The 26,846-nt window shown below is 44.9% G+C and overlaps 1 protein-coding gene across 1 annotated transcript in view; it reads right to left on the bottom strand.

The window, feature by feature from the left end:
* The window catches only part of CDC14A (cell division cycle 14A), a 202,902-nt gene that overhangs the window by 152,356 nt on the left and 23,700 nt on the right, over positions 1–26,846 (bottom strand). The window contains 3 exon segments of the mRNA XM_053693735.1: positions 4,540–4,632; positions 8,942–9,017; positions 14,571–14,661. Of these exon segments, the coding sequence (XP_053549710.1) occupies positions 4,540–4,632; positions 8,942–9,017; positions 14,571–14,661 (260 nt within the window).

Raw genomic sequence — 26,846 nt, 5'->3', positions numbered from 1 at the left:
ACAATATCCGCAACCCTTTTAGGGATCGGAAACGCATCAGTGTATACAGGGACCTCTAGGTATTTGTCCATTTTACACAATTTCTCTGGAACCACCATAGGGTCACAATCATCCAGAGTGGATAGAACCTCCCTAAGCAGTACGCGGAGGTGTTCCAACTTAAATTTAAAAGCTAATGAATCTGAATCTGCCCGTTGAGAAACCTTTCCTGAGTCAGAAATTTCTCCCTCCGACATCACATCCCTCGCCCCTACATCCGAGTGTTGTGAGGGTGCGTCAGATAAACCTCCCAAAGCTTCCGACTGCTCATAATCTGTTCTTAAAACAGAGCTATCTCGCTTTGTAGGAAAAACTGGCAGTTTGGATAGAAAGGCCGCAAGGGAATTATCCATAACTGTCGCTAGTTGTTGCAATGTAATAGGTGCCAATGCACTAGAGGTACTAGGTATTGCTTGCGCGGGCGTAACTGGTGGTGACACTTGGGGAGAGGAAGGTGGACTATCTTCATTACCTTCCGTCATAGAATCATCTTGGGCTACATTTTTAAGTGACAGAGTATGATCTTTAACTTGTATAGACATATTAGTGCACTTGGGACACATTTTGAGTGGGGGTTCCACCATGGCTACTAAACACATAGAGCAAGGCTTTTCCTTAGTGTCAGACATGTTAAACAGATTAGTATTATATGCAAACAGGCTTGGAAAACACTTTAATCAAATAAAAAACACAATTTGAAAAAAACGGTACTGTGCCTTTAAGAAATAAAAAGCGCACACAATTTTACAAAACAGTGAAAAATGTGCCTAATGCTTCGATATGATTGCACACCAAGTTTCAGCCTGATTAACCCCTTAATGCCCAAACCGGAGCAGTCTAAAGCCCACAACCGGTTTCAAAACTACAGCACCTTGCCACAGCAGTCTGCTGTTGCCCTACCTTCCCTTATGGATTAGGTTAGGGGAAAAACAGCTTCTGTGAGTCCCTCAAGCAGTCTCTGGACCCTCCACGTGAAGCAGCATGAACTGTCTGGAGAAATGAACTGCGCAACAGAGGCGCGAAATTAGGGCCCCTCCCACTCCACTCCGGAGTTGTGAGGCCCTCAAAGTCACACTTAGGTGACTAAATATATGCCATGTGGATAAAAAAAAACCTTAATAAACACCCCAAAAGGTGTTTAAAAGTGTCTACCAATGAGTATTTGCTGAATAAAATAATCGATTGCCCTCTCACAGTGTCCACCAGCCTATTGAGCCCTGTTAAATAAGCCCTTATTCTATACTAAGTCTCAGAACATGGCTTACCCTTCCCTCATGGGGATTCCTGTCAGTCTTCTAGCATTATCGTGTCTTGACTAGAAAAAAGATGACTGAAACATACCTTAATGCAGTTAAGCCTGCAAACTGTTCCCCCCAACTGAAGTTTTCTGGTACTCATCAGTCCTGTGTAGGAACAGCAGTGGATTTTAGTTACAACATGCTAAAATCGTTTTCTTCATCACTTTTCTGCCAGAGAGTAAATAGTACAAGCCGGTACCATTTAAAAATAACAAACTTTTGATTGAAGATATAAAACTACAAATCTAACACCACATTCACTTTACCCTCCCGTGGAGATGCCCTACTGCTAGAGCGGCAAAGAGAATGACTGGGGGGTGGAGCTAGGTGGGGGAGCTATATGGACGGCTCTGCTGTGTGCTCTCTTTGCCACTTCCTGTAGGGAATGAGAATATCCCACAAGTAAGGATGAATCCGTGGACTGGATACACCTTGCAAGAGAAATGAAAACAGCTTGACTTTGTTTATGGCTTGTGACCTCCTTCCTCGTGATCACATTCCAGAGGTTCAGGTTCAGGTCTGGACATTGAGCCATGACAGGGTCTTGATCTGATGGTCCTATATCTACACCTTGATTGACCTGGCTGTGTCGCATTGAGCACTGTCCTGCTGGAAATAAACAATCCTCAGACTTGGGGAACATTGTCAGAGCAGAAGGAAGCAAGTTTTCTTCCATCCAGGATAACCTTGTACGTGTCAAGATTCATGCGTCCTTCACAAAAATAAATCTGCAGATTTCAGCCTTGCACATAAACACACGCACGCACAGAGATATATTAATGAAAAGAAGAACATTCGTTCTGGTTAGTGCAATTAGTCTAACATGGTGCGGGATTAACGCTCGAGCGATAAGGGATACATTTTTTCATTAGTACACTCCATTGAAGTCTATGGGAAGAAGAAGATAACACGGTCATAATATCTAAAATCCTTGAGCACAAACTATTTACTTTCAACTTGTAATATGCGTGCTAACCTGCAGACGTTAAACGTTTATTTCTGATGCTGTTTGCACGTGAGCGAAAGCGATAAATAGCCCCAAATGTCCTCTGGGTAGGAAGGCGAGTCGTGTTATGGTGCAGCTAGAAGCGACTGCCGTGTGCAACACAGATTTTACAAGTGAATAGTAACAAATGTCCTGGTGCTGCACACTGTCACACAAGAACCCTGAGCGAGTTCCCGGGGGGCTGCACATTGTCACACAAGAACACTGAGCCATGGGTGAGTTCCCGGGGGGCTGCACACTGTGTCACACAAGAACCCTGAGCCATGGGTGAGTTCCCGGGGGGCTGCACACTGTGTCACACAAGAACCCTGAGCCATGGGTGAGTTCCCTGGGGGTGCACACTGTCACACAAGAACCCTGAGCCATGGGTGAGTTCCCGGGGGGCTGCACACTGTGTCACACAAGAACCCTGAGCCGTGGGTGAGTTCCCGGGGGGCTGCACACTGTGTCACACAAGAACCCTGAGCCATGGGTGAGTTCCCGGGGGGCTGCACAATGTGTCACACAAGAACCCTGAGCCGTGGGTGAGTTCCCGGGGGGCTGCACACTGTGTCACACAAGAACCCTGAGCCATGGGTGAGTTCCCGGGGGGCTGCACAATGTGTCACACAAGAACCCTGAGCCGTGGGTGAGTTCCCGGGGGGTGCACACTGTCACACAAGAACCCTTAGCCATGGGTGAGTTCCCGGGGGGCTGCACACTGTCACACAAGAACCCTGAGCCCTGGGTGAGTTCCCGGGGGGCTGCACACTGTGTCACACAAGAACCCTGAGCCATGGGTGAGTTCCCGGGGGGCTGCACACTGTGTCACACAAGAACCCTGAGCCATGGGTGAGTTCCCTGGGGGTGCACACTGTCACACAAGAACCCTGAGCCATGGGTGAGTTCCCGGGGGGCTGCACACTGTGTCACACAAGAACCCTGAGCCGTGGGTGAGTTCCCGGGGGGCTGCACACTGTGTCACACAAGAACCCTGAGCCATGGGTGAGTTCCCGGGGGGCTGCACAATGTGTCACACAAGAACCCTGAGCCGTGGGTGAGTTCCCGGGGGGTGCACACTGTCACACAAGAACCCTGAGCCATGGGTGAGTTCCCGGGGGGCTGCACACTGTCACACAAGAACCCTGAGCCATGGGTGAGTTCCCGGGGGGCTGCACACTGTGTCACACAAGAACCCTGAGCCATGGGTGAGTTCCCGGGGGGCTGCACACTGTGTCATGCAAGAACCCTGAGCCATGGGTGAGTTCCCGGGGGGCTGCACACTGTCACACAAGAACCCTGAGCCATGGGTGAGTTCCCGGGGGGCTGCACACTGTCACACAAGAACCCTGAGCCATGGGTGAGTTCCCTGGTGCTGCACACTGTCACACAAGAACCCTGAGACATGCGTGAGGTCCCGGGGGGCTGCACACTGTGTCACACAAGAACCCTGAGCCATGGGTGAGTTCCCAGGGGGCTGCACACTGTGTCACACAAGAACCCTGAGCCATGGGTGAGTTCCCGGGGGACTGCACACAGTCACACAAGAACCCTGAGCCATGGGTGAGTTCCCGGGGGGCTGCACACAGTCACACAAGAACCCTGAGCCATGGGTGAGTTCCCGGGGGGCTGCACACTGTCACACAAGAACCCTGAGACATGCGTGAGGTCCCGGGGGGCTGCAAACTGTGTCACACAAGAACCCTGAGCCATGGGTGAGTTTCCAGGGGGCTGCACACTGTGTCACACAAGAACCGAGCCGTGGGTGAGTTCCCGGGGGGCTGCACACAGTCACACAAGAACCCTGAGCCGTGGGTGAGTTCCCGGGGGGCTGCACACAAGAACCCTGAGCCGTGGGTGAGTTCCCTGGGGGTGCACACTGTCACACAAGAACCCTGAGCCGTGGGTGAGTTCCCGGGGGGCTGCACACTGTCACACAAGAACCCTGAGCCGTGGGTGAGTTCCCGGGGGGCTGGTTAGTTGGGTGACATTTTTTGTTAAGTTTATAATCCTATTTTTATTAAAGAACCCGGAAGTAGCTGATACAAAGTATTTGAGTAATATGTCCCTTTAACATAATGTATATGTGAGAGCTGCATATTTCTTGCATAAAAAGTAAAAGCTGTGAGGGCTGCAAATCAGAGCTCAGCAAAGCCTGGCAGCTAGAGGGTTACTAAGCTAGAGATGTTTTATTGATTGCCCATCAGATATACAGACCGCATATGCGCCGATCAAGAATCCGGCGTTCGCCCTTTTCTTCTGATCATAGCTTGTGTAATGGACAATCTTCTTTCTAGATAAACTGAATGACTGGAAAAAAAACAGCAAAATAACCATTAGACCAAAGGCGCATGTCCCTCTGCATATATAATACACAGCAAATCCTCCCTAAATGCCCGATAACTAGCGCCCAGGTATACACTTCCCCCAGAAATAGCCCCTCGCCATAATAATATAACCAGCGCCAGATGTGTATAACCCTCCCCTGTACATAACCAGCGCCCAGATGCGTATAACCCTCCCCTGTACATAACCAGATGTGTATAACCCTCCCCTGTACATAACCAGCGCCCAGATGTGTATAACCCTCCCCTGTACATAACCAGCGCCCAGATGTGTATAACCCTCCCCTGTACATAACCAGCGCCCAGATGTGTATAACCCTCCCCTGTACATAACCAGCGCCCAGATGTGTATAACCCTCCCCTGTACATAACCAGCGCCCAGATGTGTATAACCAGCGCCCAGATGCGTATAACCCTCCCCTGTACATAACCAGATGTGTATAACCCTCCCCTGTACATAACCAGCGCCCAGATGTGTATAACCCTCCCCTGTACATAACCAGCGCCCAGATGTGTATAACCCTCCCCTGTACATAGCCAGCGCCCAGATGCGTATAACCCTCCCCTGTACATAACCAGCGCCCAGATGCGTATAACCCTCCCCTGTACATAACCAGATGTGTATAACCCTCCCCTGTACATAACCAGATGTGTATAACCCTCCCCTGTACATAACCAGATGTGTATAACCCTCCCCTGTACATAACCAGATGTGTATAACCCTCCCCTGTACATAACCAGATGTGTATAACCCTCCCCTGTACATAACCAGCGCCCAGATGTGTATAACCCTCCCCTGTACATAACCAGCGCCCAGATGTGTATAACCCTCCCCTGTACATAACCAGATGTGTATAACCCTCCCCTGTACATAACCAGATGTGTATAACCCTCCCCTGTACATAACCAGATGTGTATAACCCTCCCCTGTACATAACCAGCGCCCAGATGTGTATAACCCTCCCCTGTACATAACCAGCGCCCAGATGTGTATAACCCTCCCCTGTACATAACCAGATGTGTATAACCCTCCCCTGTACATAACCAGATGTGTATAACCCTCCCCTGTACATAACCAGCGCCCAGATGCGTATAACCCTCCCCTGTACATAACCAGATGTGTATAACCCTCCCCTGTACATAACCAGATGTGTATAACCCTCCCCTGTACATAACCAGCGCCCAGATGTGTATAACCCTCCCCTGTACATAACCAGCGCCCAGATGTGTATAACCCTCCCCTGTACATAACCAGATGTGTATAACCCTCCCCTGTACATAACCAGATGTGTATAACCCTCCCCTGTACATACCAGCGCCAAGATGCGTATAACCCTCCCCTGTACATAACCAGCGCCCAGATGTGTATAACCCTCCCCTGTACATAACCAGATGTGTATAACCCTCCCCTGTACATAACCAGCGCCAGATGTGTATAACCCTCCCCTGTACATAACCAGCGCCCAGATGTGTATAACCCTCCCCTGTACATAACCAGCGCCCAGATGTGTATAACCCTCCCCTGTACATAACCAGATGTGTATAACCCTCCCCTGTACATAACCAGATGTGTATAACCCTCCCCTGTACATAACCAGCGCCAAGATGCGTATAACCCTCCCCTGTACATAACCAGCGCCCAGATGTGTATAACCCTCCCCTGTACATAACCAGCGCCCAGATGTGTATAACCCTCCCCTGTACATAACCAGCGCCCAGATGCGTATAACCCTCCCCTGTACATAACCAGATGTGTATAACCCTCCCCTGTACATAACCAGATGTGTATAACCCTCCCCTGTACATACCAGCGCCAAGATGCGTATAACCCTCCCCTGTACATAACCAGATGTGTATAACCCTCCCCTGTACATAACCAGCGCCAGATGTGTATAACCCTCCCCTGTACATAACCAGCGCCCAGATGTGTATAACCCTCCCCTGTACATAACCAGCGCCCAGATGTGTATAACCCTCCCCTGTACATAACCAGATGTGTATAACCCTCCCCTGTACATAACCAGATGTGTATAACCCTCCCCTGTACATAACCAGCGCCAAGATGCGTATAACCCTCCCCTGTACATAACCAGCGCCCAGATGTGTATAACCCTCCCCTGTACATAACCAGCGCCCAGATGTGTATAACCCTCCCCTGTACATAACCAGCGCCCAGATGTGTATAACCCTCCCCTGTACATAACCAGCGCCCAGATGCGTATAACCCTCCCCTGTACATAACCAGCGCCCAGATGCGTATAACCCTCCCCTGTACATAACCAGATGTGTATAACCCTCCCCTGTACATAACCAGATGTGTATAACCCTCCCCTGTACATAACCAGATGTGTATAACCCTCCCCTGTACATAACCAGCGCCCAGATGTGTATAACCCTCCCCTGTACATAACCAGATGTGTATAACCCTCCCCTGTACATAACCAGATGTGTATAACCCTCCCCTGTACATAACCAGCGCCAAGATGCGTATAACCCTCCCCTGTACATAACCAGCGCCCAGATGTGTATAACCCTCCCCTGTACATAACCAGATGTGTATAACCCTCCCCTGTACATAACCAGCGCCAGATGTGTATAACCCTCCCCTGTACATAACCAGCGCCCAGATGTGTATAACCCTCCCCTGTACATAACCAGATGTGTATAACCCTCCCCTGTACATAACCAGATGTGTATAACCCTCCCCTGTACATAACCAGATGTGTATAACCCTCCCCTGTACATAACCAGCGCCCAGATGTGTATAACCCTCCCCTGTACATAACCAGCGCCAAGATGCGTATAACCCTCCCCTGTACATAACCAGCGCCCAGATGTGTATAACCCTCCCCTGTACATAACCAGCGCCCAGATGTGTATAACCCTCCCCTGTACATAACCAGCGCCCAGATGTGTATAACCCTCCCCTGTACATAACCAGCGCCAAGATGCGTATAACCCTCCCCTGTACATAACCAGCGCCCAGATGCGTATAACCCTCCCCTGTACATAACCAGCGCCCAGATGTGTATAACCCTCCCCTGTACATAACCAGCGCCCAGATGTGTATAACCCTCCCCTGTACATAACCAGCGCCCAGATGCGTATAACCCTCCCCTGTACATAACCAGCGCCCAGATGTGTATAACCCTCCCCTGTACATAACCAGATGTGTATAACCCTCCCCTGTACATAACCAGCGCCCAGATGTGTATAACCCTCCCCTGTACATAACCAGATGTGTATAACCCTCCCCTGTACATAACCAGCGCCCAGATGCGTATAACCCTCTCCTGTACATAGCCAGCGCCCAGATGTGTATAACCCTCCCCTGTACATAACCAGCGCCCAGATGTGTATAACCCTCCCCTGTACATAACCAGATGTGTATAACCCTCCCCTGTACGTAACCAGCGCCCAGATGCGTATAACCCTCCCCTGTACATAGCCAGCGCCCAGATGTGTATAACCCTCCCCTGTACATAACCAGCGCCCAGATGTGTATAACCCTCCCCTGTACATAGCCAGCGCCCAGATGTGTATAACCCTCCCCTGTACATAACCAGATGCGTATAACCCTCCCCTGTACATAACCAGCGCCCAGATGTGTATAACCCTCCCCTGTATATAACCAGATGTGTATAACCCTTCCCTGTACATAACCAGATGTGTATAACCCTCCCCTGTACATAACCAGATGTGTATAACCCTCCCCTGTACATAACCAGATGTGTATAACCCTCCCCTGTACATGACCAGATGTGTATAACCCTTCCCTGTACATAACCAGATGTGTATAACCCTCCCCTGTACATAACCAGATGTGTATAACCCTCCCCTGTACATGACCAGATGTGTATAACCCTCCCCTGTACATAACCAGATGTGTATAACCCTCCCCTGTACATGACCAGATGTGTATAACCCTTCCCTGTACATAACCAGATGTGTATAACCCTCCCCTGTACATAACCAGATGTGTATAACCCTCCCCTGTACATGACCAGATGTGTATAACCCTCCCCTGTACATAACCAGATGTGTATAACCCTCCCCTGTACATAACCAGATGTGTATAACCCTCCCCTGTACATAACCAGATGTGTATAACCCTTCCCTGTACATGACCAGATGTGTATAACCCTTCCCTGTACATAACCAGATGTGTATAACCCTCCCTATAACCCCCATTAGCCTATATAGTTGTCTAATACACATATACTGTCAATATATTTTGCGCAAGACTCCATCATTTTGTGTTGTGCACTATTCACCTTAAGCTTTTTGTTTAGTTTACAACAGTATCTGAAGAGCAGAGCGAGGTTCAGGGGTCCAAAATCTGCATAGAAACTGAGAAGAGTAACAGTCAGCTGCAGCATATTAGGAGGGCAGTCACACGCAGGGGGAGGAGGGCAGTCACACGCAGGGGGAGGAGGGGAGGAGGGCAGTCACACGCAGTCACAAGCAAGGGGAGGAGGGCAGTCACACGCAAGGGGAGGAGGGCAGTCACACGCAAGGGGAGGAGGGCAGTCACAAGCAAGGGGAGGAGGGCAGTCACACGCAAGGGGAGGAGGGCAATCACAAGCAAGGGGAGGAGGGCAATCACAAGCAAGGGGAGGAGAGCAGTCACACGCAAGGGGAGGAGGGCAGTCACAAGCAAGGGGAGGAGGGCAGTCACACGCAAGGGGAGGAGGGCAGTCACACGCAAGGGGAGGAGGGCAGTCACACGCAGGGGGAGGAGGGGAGGAGGGCAGTCACACGCAGTCACAAGCAAGGGGAGGAGGGCAGTCACAAGCAAGGGAAGGAGGGCAATCACAAGCAAGGGGAGGAGGGCAGTCACACGCAGGGGGAGGAGGGCAGTCACACGCAGGGGGAGGAGGGGAGGAGGGCAGTCACACACAGTCACAAGCAAGGGGAGGAGGGCAGTCACACGCAGGGGGAGGAGGGCAGTCACACGCAAGGGGAGGAGGGCAGTCACACGCAAGGGGAGGAGGGCAGTCACAAGCAAGGGGAGGAGGGCAGTCACACGCAAGGGGAGGAGGGCAGTCACACGCAAGGGGAGGAGGGCAGTCACACGCAAGGGGAGGAGGGCAATCACAAGCAAGGGGAGGAGGGCAATCACACGCAAGGGGAGGAGGGCAGTCACAAGCAAGGGGAGGAGGGCAGTCACACGCAAGGGGAGGAGGGCAGTCACACGCAAGGGGAGGAGGGCAGTCACACGCAAGGGGAGGAGGGCAGTCACACGCAGGGGGAGGAGGGGAGGAGGGCAGTCACAAGCAAGGGGAGGAGGGCAGTCACAAGCAAGGGAAGGAGGGCAATCACAAGCAAGGGGAGGAGGGCAGTCACACGCAGGGGGAGGAGGGCAGTCACACGCAAGGGGAGGAGGGCAGTCACACGCAAGGGGAGGAGGGCAGTCACACGCAAGGGGAGGAGGGCAGTCACACGCAAGGGGAGGAGGGCAGTCACAAGCAAGGGGAGGAGGGCAGTCACACGCAAGGGGAGGAGGGCAGTCACACGCAAGGGGAGGAGGGCAGTCACACGCAAGGGGAGGAGGGCAATCACAAGCAAGGGGAGGAGGGCAGTCACACGCAAGGGGAGGAGAGCAGTCACAAGCAAGGGGAGGAGAGCAGTCACACGCAAGGGGAGGAGAGCAGTCACACGCAAGGGGAGGAGGGCAGTCACACGCAAGGGGAGGAGGGCAGTCACACGCAAGGGGAGGAGGGCAGTCACACGCAAGGGGAGGAGGGGCAGTCACACGCAAGGGGAGGAGGGCAATCACAAGCAAGGGGAGGAGAGCAGTCACACGCAAGGGGAGGAGGGCAGTCACAAGCAAGGGGAGGAGGGCAGTCACACGCAAGGGGAGGAGGGCAGTCACACGCAAGGGGAGGAGGGCAGTCACACGCAAGGGGAGGAGGGCAGTCACACGCAAGGGGAGGAGGGGCAGTCACACGCAAGGGGAGGAGGGCAATCACAAGCAAGGGGAGGAGAGCAGTCACACGCAAGGGGAGGAGGGCAGTCACAAGCAAGGGGAGGAGGGCAGTCACACGCAAGGGGAGGAGGGCAGTCACACGCAAGGGGAGGAGGGCAGTCACACGCAGGGGGAGGAGGGGAGGAGGGCAGTCACACGCAGTCACAAGCAAGGGGAGGAGGGCAGTCACAAGCAAGGGAAGGAGGGCAATCACAAGCAAGGGGAGGAGGGCAGTCACACGCAGGGGGAGGAGGGCAGTCACACGCAGGGGGAGGAGGGGAGGAGGGCAGTCACACACAGTCACAAGCAAGGGGAGGAGGGCAGTCACAAGCAAGGGAAGGAGGGCAATCACAAGCAAGGGGAGGAGGGCAGTCACACGCAGGGGGAGGAGGGCAGTCACACGCAAGGGGAGGAGGGCAGTCACACGCAAGGGGAGGAGGGCAGTCACAAGCAAGGGGAGGAGGGCAGTCACACGCAAGGGGAGGAGGGCAGTCACACGCAAGGGGAGGAGGGCAGTCACACGCAAGGGGAGGAGGGCAATCACAAGCAAGGGGAGGAGGGCAATCACACGCAAGGGGAGGAGGGCAGTCACAAGCAAGGGGAGGAGGGCAGTCACACGCAAGGGGAGGAGGGCAGTCACACGCAAGGGGAGGAGGGCAGTCACACGCAAGGGGAGGAGGGCAGTCACACGCAGGGGGAGGAGGGGAGGAGGGCAGTCACAAGCAAGGGGAGGAGGGCAGTCACAAGCAAGGGAAGGAGGGCAATCACAAGCAAGGGGAGGAGGGCAGTCACACGCAGGGGGAGGAGGGCAGTCACACGCAAGGGGAGGAGGGCAGTCACACGCAAGGGGAGGAGGGCAGTCACACGCAAGGGGAGGAGGGCAGTCACACGCAAGGGGAGGAGGGCAGTCACAAGCAAGGGGAGGAGGGCAGTCACACGCAAGGGGAGGAGGGCAGTCACACGCAAGGGGAGGAGGGCAGTCACACGCAAGGGGAGGAGGGCAATCACAAGCAAGGGGAGGAGGGCAGTCACACGCAAGGGGAGGAGAGCAGTCACAAGCAAGGGGAGGAGAGCAGTCACACGCAAGGGGAGGAGAGCAGTCACACGCAAGGGGAGGAGGGCAGTCACACGCAAGGGGAGGAGGGCAGTCACACGCAAGGGGAGGAGGGCAGTCACACGCAAGGGGAGGAGGGGCAGTCACACGCAAGGGGAGGAGGGGAAGTCACACGCAGGGGAGGAGGGCAGTCACAAGCAAGGGGAGGAGGGCAGTCACAAGCAAGGGGAGGAGGGCAGTCACAAGCAAGGGGAGGAGGGCAGTCAAAAAACAGTCCCTTTAGTGATATGTAGCCTAATTTTGGAATTACCAATTTGCTTAAAGGGACATGAAACTCAAAAATGTTCTTGTACGATTTAGATAGAGCTGCAATTTTAAACAACTTTCTAATTTATTTCTATTATCAATGTTTCTTCGTTCTCTTGGCATCTTTTGTTGAAAAGCAAGTACTTATGCTTAGGAGCAGGCCCATTTGTGGAGCACTATATGACAAGAGCACTAGAGGGCAGCACTATTTCCTGTCATGCAGTGCACCAGATGCCTATCTAGGTATCTCTAACACATCTGACAATAGAAATAAATTGTATACAGTCACAAAAGAATATTTTTGGGTTTCATTGATAAACAAAAAAAACCTCTAGCTACATCTGCTCGCCCCCTAGTGGCTAAATAACCAAACATCTCTAAGATACATTAGTACATAAAATAATTTGAGAGATATACTCTCTTTATTACACCAAATCTATTACCCATATAGTAAAACATAAAAAACTGTGCAATCAAAGCAGTCTAAAGGAAAGGAGACCAATCTAGTTCTTTATTAATCCCTTTTGGTTTTAAAGTAATGAAATGAAAAATGCAATAACAACAACTCGCTATCTCCTCCTCACGTTCTGTAATATGTGATACTGTAGGTCCTACAGTGACAAAATGACTAGACACCGGTATCCCTCATGTGTCTATATACTGTCCCATAAGCGCATATTATTAGATAGACCGCAGTCAGTATTGGAACCATTTATTAAATACTTTTTCCTGTCATGGAGTGTAAGAAATAAAAAAGTGAGCCTTTTGTCATGTAGCTGCAATACACAACCAAGGCAAGGACCACAGCCTCTGTATTAGTGAGATATAACCCTCTGTTTTACATTTGCTAGGGCCAATAGCCCTTGTTTATCAAAGTATCCCTCAAAGAGACGGCCTTAAGTCATCTGAATTACAGTCAATATACTGTTTCCTATTCATTTTTGTCACTAGCGTAAATCCTTCCCTGTATTATAAACAGCCTCAGAGAGGTCATCAATGTCATCCCTAGGACACCCTCTAACGAACACGAGATCTCACATTTCCACCCTCACCAAAGCCTATTCTCCTAGCAGTTGGCTCAGTGTCAGGTAAAGATTTTATAAATGAAGGGGAATGAGAGCTATAAAAAAGTAATGAAATATTACCATCAGTTTATTCTTATAAATCCCACATCTCCCTTATTTACTTATATCTAAAAAATCTATACTCACTCCCCCAGGTTCATTTAAAATGGAAGTGTTCTGAAGCAATAATTATTATCATTTATTTCTATAGCGCCATTAAATCTCCAAGCAATTCTATAAGGGTTCCAATGACGAAACCCGTAGTCTACGTAGCTCCACCACATGGTGCCATATTGTAAGAACAAACCGTGTTCATATATGAAGCGTTCTTCACATATACTCATAAACATGTTGGCATAATTGGAGCTGACATAGAACCCATTGCTTTGACATGGATTTGTAAAAAATATGGTTTCTGGAATAAAAATAATAATATTTGCAGTGTGTTATTTAGACAAGTTCTTAGTATTGAGTAATGTTTCCCTCACTGCATTCACTAGTGTGTGACCAACCTTGTCACATCTAAAGTAAATAACACACATTTGTCATGTTGTAAGGGTAAAGAATTGATCTTATTCAAACAATGCTGACGTGCCTTTGTCTAGATGAATACTTTATGTTTTTATATATTGCTGTTTTTAACTAGTGTTCAAGGGGTTAATCCTTTGTGCCTATAAAAAGAAGGTGTAACCAATGGGGTGCGAAACGCGTCAGTAAGAGCCGCTCTTGGACGCCATCCATGTCTGCTATTGTTAATTTAAATTTTTCTAATAAATTGGTGTTTTTACTTTTTAACACCTTGCAGTGTAGTAATTTTTCTGAAAGTTACGCGTGCGGCTTGATCCGCCGCTGTATGGACACTCCGAGATTGGGGAAGGTTAGGCTGAAATTTTCTGCACTTCTGATTTGCAGCGTGTACCTGCTTGGCGCCATGGCGAGTATTCAGAAGGTGCTTACTGTCCCTTAACTAAATACAATACTAGTGGTGTTACAAGAAGTTAAACACATAGGTCAGATCGCACGTTTATACAGAATCAGTGTTGGTGTTACAAGAAGTTAAACACATAGGTCAGATCGCACGTTTATACAGAATCAGTGTTAGTTGGTATTGCAATGCAGTGTTTAAGCCTGAAGTATACAATGATTTAGTAATGTGACATCATTCATTTAAACACGTCATGACATTAAATGCAACACACTAAGGGCCTGATATAAAGCTCCGTGCCCTCAGACGACGCAAGCTACAGCACATACAGAAATGCAGTGAACACCCCCCTTAGAGAAGAATAGCAAAATGCGCCTGTCTTTAATCTTGTGAAAGATCTCCCAGTGCTGCATGATCATTAAAGATCATCTCATCTGAGCGGAGGAATCTAATCTCTGTGGAACTTCCAGAATCTGCCCTCTTTCTTATAGCATTCAGTGAGTTAAGCCCCTGCATAGTCTGCACTATAATTCATAATTTGCTTATATAATTAGCACATTCACACACTTTCTGCTGCTATACTTACTTCTCATACACGAACTCCTCGTCTGTACAAAAGTAATGAGTATTGATGGTGCTTTTTGGTTTGTTTCTCAAGGAAGCAAAATATAAGCGATCTAGAAAAGAAGAGAAAAACACAGAATGTTATAACACAAGCAGACAGTATATAAGTCTGGTCTAGAAGGATACAGGGTCCTTACACAAGCAGACAGTATATAAGTCTGGTCTAGAAGGATACAAGGTCCTTACACAAGCAGACAGTATATAAGTCTGGTCTAGAAGGATACAAGGTCCTTACACAAGCAGACAGTAGGTAAGTCTGGTCTAGAAGGATACAAGGTCCTTACACAAGCAGACAGTATATAAGTCTGGTCTAGAAGGATATAAGGTCCTTACACAAGCAGACAGAAGGATACAAGGTCCTTACACAAGCAGACAGTATATAAGTCTGGTCTAGAAGGATACAAGGTCCTTACACAAGCAGACAGTAGGTAAGTCTGGTCTAGAAGGATACAGGGTCCTTACACAAGCAGACAGTAGGTAAGTCTGGTCTAGAAGGATACAAGGTCCTTACACAAGCAGACAGTATATAAGTCTGGTCTAGAAGGATACAGGGTCCTTACACAAGCAGACAGTATATAAGTCTGGTCTAGAAGGATACAAGGTCCTTACACAAGCAGACAGTATATAAGTCTGGTCTAGAAGGATACAAGGTCCTTACACAAGCAGACAGTATATAAGTCTGGTCTAGAAGGATACAGGGTCATTACACAAGCAGACAGTATATAAGTCTGGTCTAGAAGGATACAGGGTCCTTGCACAAGCAGACAGTATATAAGTCTGGTCTAGAAGGATACAGGGTCCTTACATAAGCAGACAGTATATAAGTCTGGTCTAGAAGGATACAAGGTCCTTACACAAGCAGACAGTATATAAGTCTGGTCTAGAAGGATAAAGGGTCATTACACAAGCAGACAGTATATAAGTCTGGTCTGGTAGGATACAGGGTCCTTACACAAGCAGACAGTATATAACTCTGGTCTAGAAGGATACAGGGTCATTACACAAGCAGACAGTATATAAGTCTGGTCTGGTAGGATACAGGGTCCTTACACAAGCAGACAGTATATAAGTCTGGTCTAGAAGGATACAGGGTCCTTACACAAGCAGACAGTATATAAGTCTGGTCTAGAAGGATACAAGGTCCTTACACAAGCAGACAGTATATAACTCTGGTCTAGAAGGATACAAGGTCATTACACAAGCAGACAGTATATAAGTCTGGTCTAGAAGGATACAAGGTCATTACACAAGCAGACAGTAGGTAAGTCTGGTCTAGAAGGATACAGGGTCCTTACACAAGCAGACAGTATATAAGTCTGGTCTAGAAGGATACAAGGTCCTTACACAAGCAGACAGTATATAACTCTGGTCTAGAAGGATACAAGGTCATTACACAAGCAGACAGTATATAACTCTGGTCTAGAAGGATACAAGGTCATTACACAAGCAGACAGTAGGTAAGTCTGGTCTAGAAGGATACAGGGTCCTTACACAAGCAGACAGTATATAAGTCTGGTCTAGAAGGATACAAGGTCCTTACACAAGCAGACAGTATATAAGTCTGGTCTAGAAGGATACAAGGTGCTTACACAAGCAGACAGTAGGTAAGTCTGGTGTAGAAGGATATAAGGTCCTTACACAAACAGACAGTATATAAGTCTGGTCTGATAGGATACAGGGTCCTTACACAAGCAGACAGTATATAAGTCTGGTCTAGAAGGATACAAGGTCCTTACACAAGCAGACAGTAGGTAAGTCTGGTCTAGAAGGATACAAGGTCTTTACACAAGCAGACAGTAGGTAAGTCTGGTCTAGAAGGATACAAGGTCCTTACACAAGCAGACAATATATAAGTCTGGTCTAGAAGGATACAAGGTCCTTACACAAGCAGACAGTATATAAGTCTGGTCTAGAAGGATACAAGGTCCTTACACAAGCAGACAGTAGGTAAGTCTGGTCTAGAAGGATACAAGGTCTTTACACAAGCAGACAGTAGGTAAGTCTGGTCTAGAAGGATACAAGGTCCTTACACAAGCAGACAATATATAAGTCTGGTCTAGAAGCATAAAGGGTCATTACACAAGCAGACAGTAGGTAAGTCTGGTCTAGAAGGATACAAGGTCCTTACACAAGCAGACAGTATATAAGTCTGGTCTAGAAGGATATAAGGTCCTTACACAAGCAGACAGAAGGATACAAGGTCCTTACACAAGCAGACAGTATATAAGTCTGGTCTAGAAGGATACAAGGTCCTTACACAAGCAGACAGTAGGTAAGTCTGGTCTAGAAGGATACAGGGTCCTTACACAAGCAGACAGTAGGTAAGTCTGGTCTAGAAGGATACAAGGTCCTTACCCAAGCAGACAGTATATAAGTCTGGTCTAGAAGGATACAAGGTCCTTACACAAGCAGACAGTATATAAGTCTGGTCTAGAAGGATACAGGATCCTTACACAAGCAGACAGTATATAAGTCTGGTCTAGAAGGATACAAGGTCCTTACACAAGCAGACAGTATATAAGTCTGGTCTAGAAGGATACAAGGTCCTTACACAAGCAGACAGTAGGTAAGGCTGGTCTAGAAGAATACAAGGTCCTTACACAAGCAGACAGTATATAAGTCTGGTCTAGAAGGATACAGGGTCCTTACACAAGCAGACAGTATATGAGTCTGGTCTAGAAGGATACAAGGTCCTTACACAAGCAGACAGTATATAAGTCTGGTCTAGAAGGATACAGGGTCATTACACAAGCAGACAGTATATAAGTCTGGTCTAGAAGGATACAAGGTCCTTACACAAGCAGACAGTATATAAGTCTGGTCTAGAAGGATACAGGGTCATTACACAAGCAGACAGTATATAAGTCTGGTCTAGAAGGATACAGGGTCCTTGCACAAGCAGACAGTATATAAGTCTGGTCTAGAAGGATACAGGGTCCTTACATAAGCAGACAGTATATAAGTCTGGTCTAGAAGGATACAAGGTCCTTACACAAGCAGACAGTATATAAGTCTGGTCTAGAAGGATACAGGGTCATTACACAAGCAGACAGTATATAAGTCTGGTCTGGTAGGATACAGGGTCCTTACACAAGCAGACAGTATATAACTCTGGTCTAGAAGGATACAGGGTCATTACACAAGCAGACAGTATATAAGTCTGGTCTGGTAGGATACAGGGTCCTTACACAAGCAGACAGTATATAAGTCTGGTCTAGAAGGATACAGGGTCCTTACACAAGCAGACAGTATATAAGTCTGGTCTAGAAGGATACAAGGTCCTTACACAAGCAGACAGTATATAACTCTGGTCTAGAAGGATACAAGGTCATTACACAAGCAGACAGTATATAAGTCTGGTCTAGAAGGATACAAGGTTATTACACAAGCAGACAGTATATAAGTCTGGTCTAGAAGGATACAAGGTCATTACACAAGCAGACAGTATATAAGTCTGGTCTAGAAGGACACAAGGTCATTACACAAGCAGACAGTATATAACTCTGGTCTAGAAGGATACAAGGTCATTACACAAGCAGACAGTAGGTAAGTCTGGTCTAGAAGGATACAGGGTCCTTACACAAGCAGACAGTATATAAGTCTGGTCTAGGATACAAGGTCCTTACACAAGCAGACAGTATATAAGTCTGGTCTAGAAGGATACAAGGTGCTTACACAAGCAGACAGTAGGTAAGTCTGGTGTAGAAGGATATAAGGTCCTTACACAAACAGACAGTATATAAGTCTGGTCTGATAGGATACAGGGTCCTTACACAAGCAGACAGTATATAAGTCTGGTCTAGAAGGATACAAGGTCTTTACACAAGCAGACAGTAGGTAAGTCTGGTCTAGAAGGATACAAGGTCCTTACACAAGCAGACAATATATAAGTCTGGTCTAGAAGCATAAAGGGTCATTACACAAGCAGACAGTAGGTAAGTCTGGTCTAGAAGGATACAAGGTCCTTACACAAGCAGACAGTAGGTAAGTCTGGTCTAGAAGGATACAAGGTCTTTACACAAGCAGACAGTAGGTAAGTCTGGTCTAGAAGGATACAAGGTCCTTACACAAGCAGACAATATATAAGTCTGGTCTAGAAGCATAAAGGGTCATTACACAAGCAGACAGTAGGTAAGTCTGGTCTAGAAGGATACAAGGTCCTTACACAAGCAGACAGTATATAAGTCTGGTCTAGAAGGATATAAGGTCCTTACACAAGCAGACAGAAGGATACAAGGTCCTTACACAAGCAGACAGTATATAAGTCTGGTCTAGAAGGATACAAGGTCCTTACACAAGCAGACAGTAGGTAAGTCTGGTCTAGAAGGATACAGGGTCCTTACACAAGCAGACAGTAGGTAAGTCTGGTCTAGAAGGATACAAGGTCCTTACCCAAGCAGACAGTATATAAGTCTGGTCTAGAAGGATACAAGGTCCTTACACAAGCAGACAGTATATAAGTCTGGTCTAGAAGGATACAGGATCCTTACACAAGCAGACAGTATATAAGTCTGGTCTAGAAGGATACAAGGTCCTTACACAAGCAGACAGTATATAAGTCTGGTCTAGAAGGATACAAGGTCCTTACACAAGCAGACAGTAGGTAAGGCTGGTCTAGAAGAATACAAGGTCCTTACACAAGCAGACAGTATATAAGTCTGGTCTAGAAGGATACAGGGTCCTTACACAAGCAGACAGTATATAAGTCTGGTCTAGAAGGATACAAGGTCCTTACACAAGCAGACAGTATATAAGTCTGGTCTAGAAGGATACAGGGTCATTACACAAGCAGACAGTATATAAGTCTGGTCTAGAAGGATACAAGGTCCTTACACAAGCAGACAGTATATAAGTCTGGTCTAGAAGGATACAGGGTCATTACACAAGCAGACAGTATATAAGTCTGGTCTAGAAGGATACAGGGTCCTTGCACAAGCAGACAGTATATAAGTCTGGTCTAGAAGGATACAGGGTCCTTACATAAGCAGACAGTATATAAGTCTGGTCTAGAAGGATACAAGGTCCTTACACAAGCAGACAGTATATAAGTCTGGTCTAGAAGGATACAGGGTCATTACACAAGCAGACAGTATATAAGTCTGGTCTGGTAGGATACAGGGTCCTTACACAAGCAGACAGTATATAACTCTGGTCTAGAAGGATACAGGGTCATTACACAAGCAGACAGTATATAAGTCTGGTCTGGTAGGATACAGGGTCCTTACACAAGCAGACAGTATATAAGTCTGGTCTAGAAGGATACAGGGTCCTTACACAAGCAGACAGTATATAAGTCTGGTCTAGAAGGATACAAGGTCCTTACACAAGAAGACAGTATATAACTCTGGTCTAGAAGGATACAAGGTCATTACACAAGCAGACAGTATATAAGTCTGGTCTAGAAGGATACAAGGTCATTACACAAGCAGACAGTATATAAGTCTGGTCTAGAAGGATACAAGGTCATTACACAAGCAGACAGTATATAAGTCTGGTCTAGAAGGATACAAGGTCATTACACAAGCAGACAGTATATAAGTCTGGTCTAGAAGGACACAAGGTCATTACACAAGCAGACAGTATATAACTCTGGTCTAGAAGGATACAAGGTCATTACACAAGCAGACAGTAGGTAAGTCTGGTCTAGAAGGATACAGGGTCCTTACACAAGCAGACAGTATATAAGTCTGGTCTAGAAGGATACAAGGTCCTTACACAAGCAGACAGTAGGTAAGTCTGGTCTAGAAGGATACAAGGTCTTTACACAAGCAGACAGTAGGTAAGTCTGGTCTAGAAGGATACAAGGTCCTTACACAAGCAGACAATATATAAGTCTGGTCTAGAAGCATAAAGGGTCATTACACAAGCAGACAGTAGGTAAGTCTGGTCTAAAAGGATACAAGGTCCTTACACAAGCAGACAGTAGCTAAGTCTGGTCTGGTAGGATACAAGGTCCTTACACAAGCAGACAGTAGGTAAGTCTGGTCTAGAAGGATACAAGGTCCTTACACAAGCAGACAGTATATAAGTCTGGTCTAGAATGATACAAGGTCCTTACACAAGCAGACAGTAGGTAAGTCTGGTCTAGAATGATACAAGGTCCCTACACAAGCAGACAGTATATAAGTCTAGTCTAGAAGGATACAAGGTCCTTACACAAGCAGACAGTAGGTAAGTCTGGTCTAGAAGGATACACGGTCCTTACACAAGCAGACAGTAGGTAAGTCTGTTCTAGAAGGATACAAGGTCCTTACACAAGCAGACAGTAGGTAAGTCTGGTCTAGAAGGATACAAGGTCCTTACACAAGCAGACAGTAGGTAAGTCTGGTCTAGAAGGATACAAAGGTCCTTATACAAGCAGACAGTAGGTAAGTCTGGTCTAGAAGGGTACAAGGTCCTTACACAAGCAGACAGTATATAAGTCTGGTCTGGTAGGATACAAGGTCCTTACACAAGCAGACAGTAGGTAAGTCTGGTCTAGAAGGATACAGGGTCCTTACACAAGCAGACAGTAGGTAAGTCTGGTCTAGAAGGATAGAAGGTCCATACACAAGCCGACAGTAGGTAAGTCTGGTCTAGAAGGATACAGGGTCCTTACACAAGCATACAGAATATAAGTCTGGTCTAGAAGGATACAGGGTCCTTACACAAACAGAAAGTATATAAGTCTGGTCTAGAAGGATACAAGGTCGATACACAAGCAGAAAGTATATAAGTCTAGTCTAGAAGGATACAGGGTCCTTACACAAGCAGACAGTAGGTAAGTCTGGTCTAGAAGGATATAAGGTCCTTACACAAGCAGACAGTATATAAGTCTGGTCTAGAAGGATACAAGGTCGATACACAAGCAGAAAGTATATAAAGTCTGGTCTAGAAGGATACAGGGTCCTTACACAAGCAGACAGTAGGTAAGTCTGGTCTAGAAGGATACAGGGTCCTTACACAAGCAGACAGTAGGTAAGTCTGGTCTAGAAGGATATAAGGTCCTTACACAAGCAGGCAGTAGGTAAGTCTGGTCTAGAAGGATACAAGGTCCTTACACAAGCAGACAGTAGGTAAGTCTGGTCTAGAAGGATACAGGGTCCTTACACAAGCAGACAGTAGGTAAGTCTGGTCTAGAAGGATGTAAGGTCCATACACAAGCAGACAGTAGGTAAGTCTGGTCTAGAAGGATATAAGGTATATGATAGGAATTGCTTTATGTCATTATTGGTTTATTTAAAGGGACATGAAACCCATAAATTGTCTTTTGTGATTCAGAAAGACCATACAATTTTAATATATAATATACTCAAATTTGCTTTGTTCACACACACTAAATATAACACACACACTGTATATAACACACACACACACACACACACACACTGTATATAACACACACACACTGTATATAACACACACACACACTGTATATAACACACACTGTATATAACACACACTGTATATAACACACACTGTATATAACACACACACCGTATATAACACACACACACTGTATATAACACACATACCGTATATAACACACATACCGTATATAACACACACACTGTATATAACACACACACACTGTATATAACACACACACACTGTATATAACACACACACCGTATATAACACACACACACACCGTATATAACACACACACACACTGTATATAACACACACACACTGTATATAACACACACTGTACATAACACACACTGTATATAACACACACACACTGTATATAACACACACAAACACTGTATATAACACACACACACACTGTATATAACACACACAGACTGTATATAACACACACACACACTGTATATAACACACACAGACTGTATATAACACACACACACACTGTATATAACACACACACTGTATATAACACACACACACTGTATATAACACACACACTGTATATAACACACACACACTGTATATAACACACACAGACTGTATATAACACACACCACACACTGTATATAACACACACTGTATATAACACACATACACTGTATATAACACACACACACACAGTATATAACACACACACACTGTATATAACACACATACCGTATATAACACACATACCGTATATAACACACACACTGTATATAACACACACACACACCGTATATAACACACACACACACTGTATATAACACACACACACACACACTGTATATAACACACACACACTGTACATAACACACACTGTATATAACACACACAAACACTGTATATAACACACACACTGTATATAACACACACTGTATATAACACACACACACACTGTATATAACACACACAGACTGTATATAACACACACACACACTGTATATAACACACACACACACTGTATATAATACACACACACTGTATATAACACACACACACACTGTATATAACACACACAGACTGTATATAACACACACACACACTGTATATAATACACACACACTGTATATAACACACACAGTATATCACACACACACACATTGTATATAACACACACTGTATATAACACACACACACACACACTGTATATAACACACACACTGTATATAACACACACACACACTGTATATAACACACACACTGTATATAACACACACACACACACATTGTATATAACACACACTGTATATAACACACACACTGTATATAACACACACTGTATATAACACACACACACATTGTATATAACACACACACTGTATATAACACACACTGTATATAACACACACTGTATATAACACACATACCGTATATAACACACACACACACTGTATATAACACACTGTATATAACACACACTGTATATAACACACACACACTGTATATAACACACATACCGTATATAACACACACTGTATATAACACACACACACTGTATATAACACACACACTGTATATAACACACATACCGTATATAACACACACACACTGTATATAACACACACACACACTGTATATAACACACACTGTATATAACACACACTGTATATAACACACACACACACATTGTATATAACACGCACACTGTATATAACACACACACTGTATATAGCACACACACTGTATATAACACACACACTGTATATAACACACACACCGTATATAACACACACACACACTGTATATAACACACTGTATATAACACACACACTGTATATAACACACATACCGTATATAACACACACACTGTATAAAACACACACACTGTATAAAACACACACACTGTATAAAACACACACACTGTATAAAACACACACACTGTATAAAACACACACACTGTATAAAACACACACACACACACACTGTATAAAACACACACACACACACACTGTATAAAACACACACACACACTGTATATAACATACACACACTGTATATAACACACACACACTGTATATAACACACACACACACAGACTGTATATAACACACACACACACTGTATATAACACACACACTGTATAAAACACACACACACTGTATATAACACACACACTGTATATAACACACACACTGTATATAACACACACACACTGTATATAACACACACTGTATATAACACGCACACTGTATATAACACACACACACTGTATATAACACACACACACTGTATATAACACACTGTATATAACACACACACACACTGTATATAACACACACACACTGTATATAACACACACACTGTATATAACACACACACACTGTATATAACACACACACACACATTGTATATAACACACACACTGTATATAACACACACACTGTATATAACACACAAACACACACTGTATATAACACACACACACACTGTATATAACACACACACTGTATATAACACACACACAGTATATAACACACACACACAGTATATAACACACACACTGTATATAACACACTGTATATAACACACTGTATATAACACACACACACACTGTATATAACACACACACACACACACACTGTATATAACACACACACACTGTATATAACACACACACACTGTATATAACACACTGTATATAATACACACACACACTGTATATAACACACACACACACTGTATATAACACACACACACTGTATATAACACACACACTGTATATAACACACACTGTATATAACATACACACTCTGTATATAACACACACACATTGTATATAACACACACTGTATATAACACACACACTGATTGTATATAACACACACACTGTATATAACACACACACTGTATATAACACACACTGTATATAACACACACACTGTATATAAGACACACACACTGTATATAAGACACACTGTATATAACACACACACACACTGTATATAACATACACACAGTATATAACACACACACACTGTATATAACACACACACTGTATATAACATACACACACTGTATATAAAACACACACAGTATATAACACACACACTGTATATAACACACACACTGTATATAACACACACACACTGTATATAACACACACACACAGTATATAACACACACACACTGTATATAACACACACACACTGTATATAACACACACACTGTATATAACATACACACACAGTATATAACACACACTGTATATAACACACACACACTGTATATAACACACACACAGTATATAACACACACACACAGTATATAACACACACACACAGTATATAACACACACACACACTGTATATAACATACACACACACTGTATATAACACACACACACACTGTATATAACACACACACACACACACACACTGTATATAACACACACGGTATATAACACACACACACTGTATATAACACACACACACACACTGTATATAACACACACACACACTGTATATAACACACACACACTGTATATAACACACACACTGTAAATATAACATACACACACACTGTATATAACACACACACTGTAAATATAACATACACACACACTGTATATAACACACACACACTGTATATAACACACACACTGTAAATATAACATACACACACACTGTATATAACACACACACAGAGAGAAGAAATCACTTAGCGCCTACTACTAATGTGCCCTTGGCTTTGATAAGTGACCCCTAGTGGTCTGATAAGTTATAAGAAAAGTCGGAAAATATCAAAGCGCCAGCGAACCGGCTGGGTTCAGAATGTAAAACCAATTCCTTTACAATATAGGTTAAAATAAATAATTTATTACAGATTAAAAAACAATTTTACAAAACATAAATTCTTGACAATACTTCTGAGATAGCTTTGAAGATGTGATAAACAGAGTGGATTGATTACGAATCCACACAGTATTTTACAATGAATAAAAATACAAATACAAATATAAAAACCTTTGTAATAATACACCAATGACTGAAACATTCAGTTCTACTTCTATGTTTTAGGAATTCCTTAACTTAAAAGCTTGCAAAATGCTGATTATAAAAATGTTAATAAAATAATCTGGAAACAAACCTTAAGTAGTGTTACCAGCTATATCAATTCGACCGGATAGGTATATATCACAAAAGATGCAGGAGTACAGACCGATCTTTTAGCAGCGCTACCCACTATAATTATCAGATCAATCTACAATAATATTCAGAGCAATTACAGGATATGTATAAAGATGGTAAGATTATATGACACTGTTAAATTCCAAATATGTTTGTATATTATAGTGTTTGTTAGACACTTGTACCGGGTCCCTTGGGTTATAAGTGACCAGAGTGGAACGGATCAACTGTTCCTATAAAGGATCAGTGACCGTCTCCGCTAGCGAAGAGGATAGAAGATGTGTGTTCTATTTCGGGTGATTCTGTGACAGGTTAAATGTGAGTTTTCAAATTTACAAAGAAACCTTATATCAAAATACAAACTTCAAAATATGCAGTACAAACTTCAAAAAATGTGATTATCGAATCGGTGTTTCCGTGATGGGTGCAGAAATTATATTACAAACTAGATAATATATATATACTAAAAATAAAGAAACCTAAGATCAAACTCAGTGATTTGAGAAAAAAATTAATTAAGTGAATAGGAACAAATTCTGAGTGCCTTTAGAGAACTTGATCCTAAAATTGTTTTCCAATTTGTGTTCTAATTTAGACCTCATATGTCACTAGTGACCAACATGATTGCAACCGCCAAAAATTGTTTTCAATACAAAAAATATAAAAGTAAAAAATCGAAAAAAATCGAAAAAATAAATATGTGTAACCAGAAAAATCTT

Source organism: Bombina bombina, chromosome 10, assembly GCF_027579735.1.
Source record: "Bombina bombina isolate aBomBom1 chromosome 10, aBomBom1.pri, whole genome shotgun sequence".
NCBI lineage: Eukaryota > Metazoa > Chordata > Amphibia > Anura > Bombinatoridae > Bombina > Bombina bombina.
The sequence above is the reverse complement of the archived record's forward strand: the minus strand, read 5'-3'. Positions and strand labels throughout refer to the sequence as shown.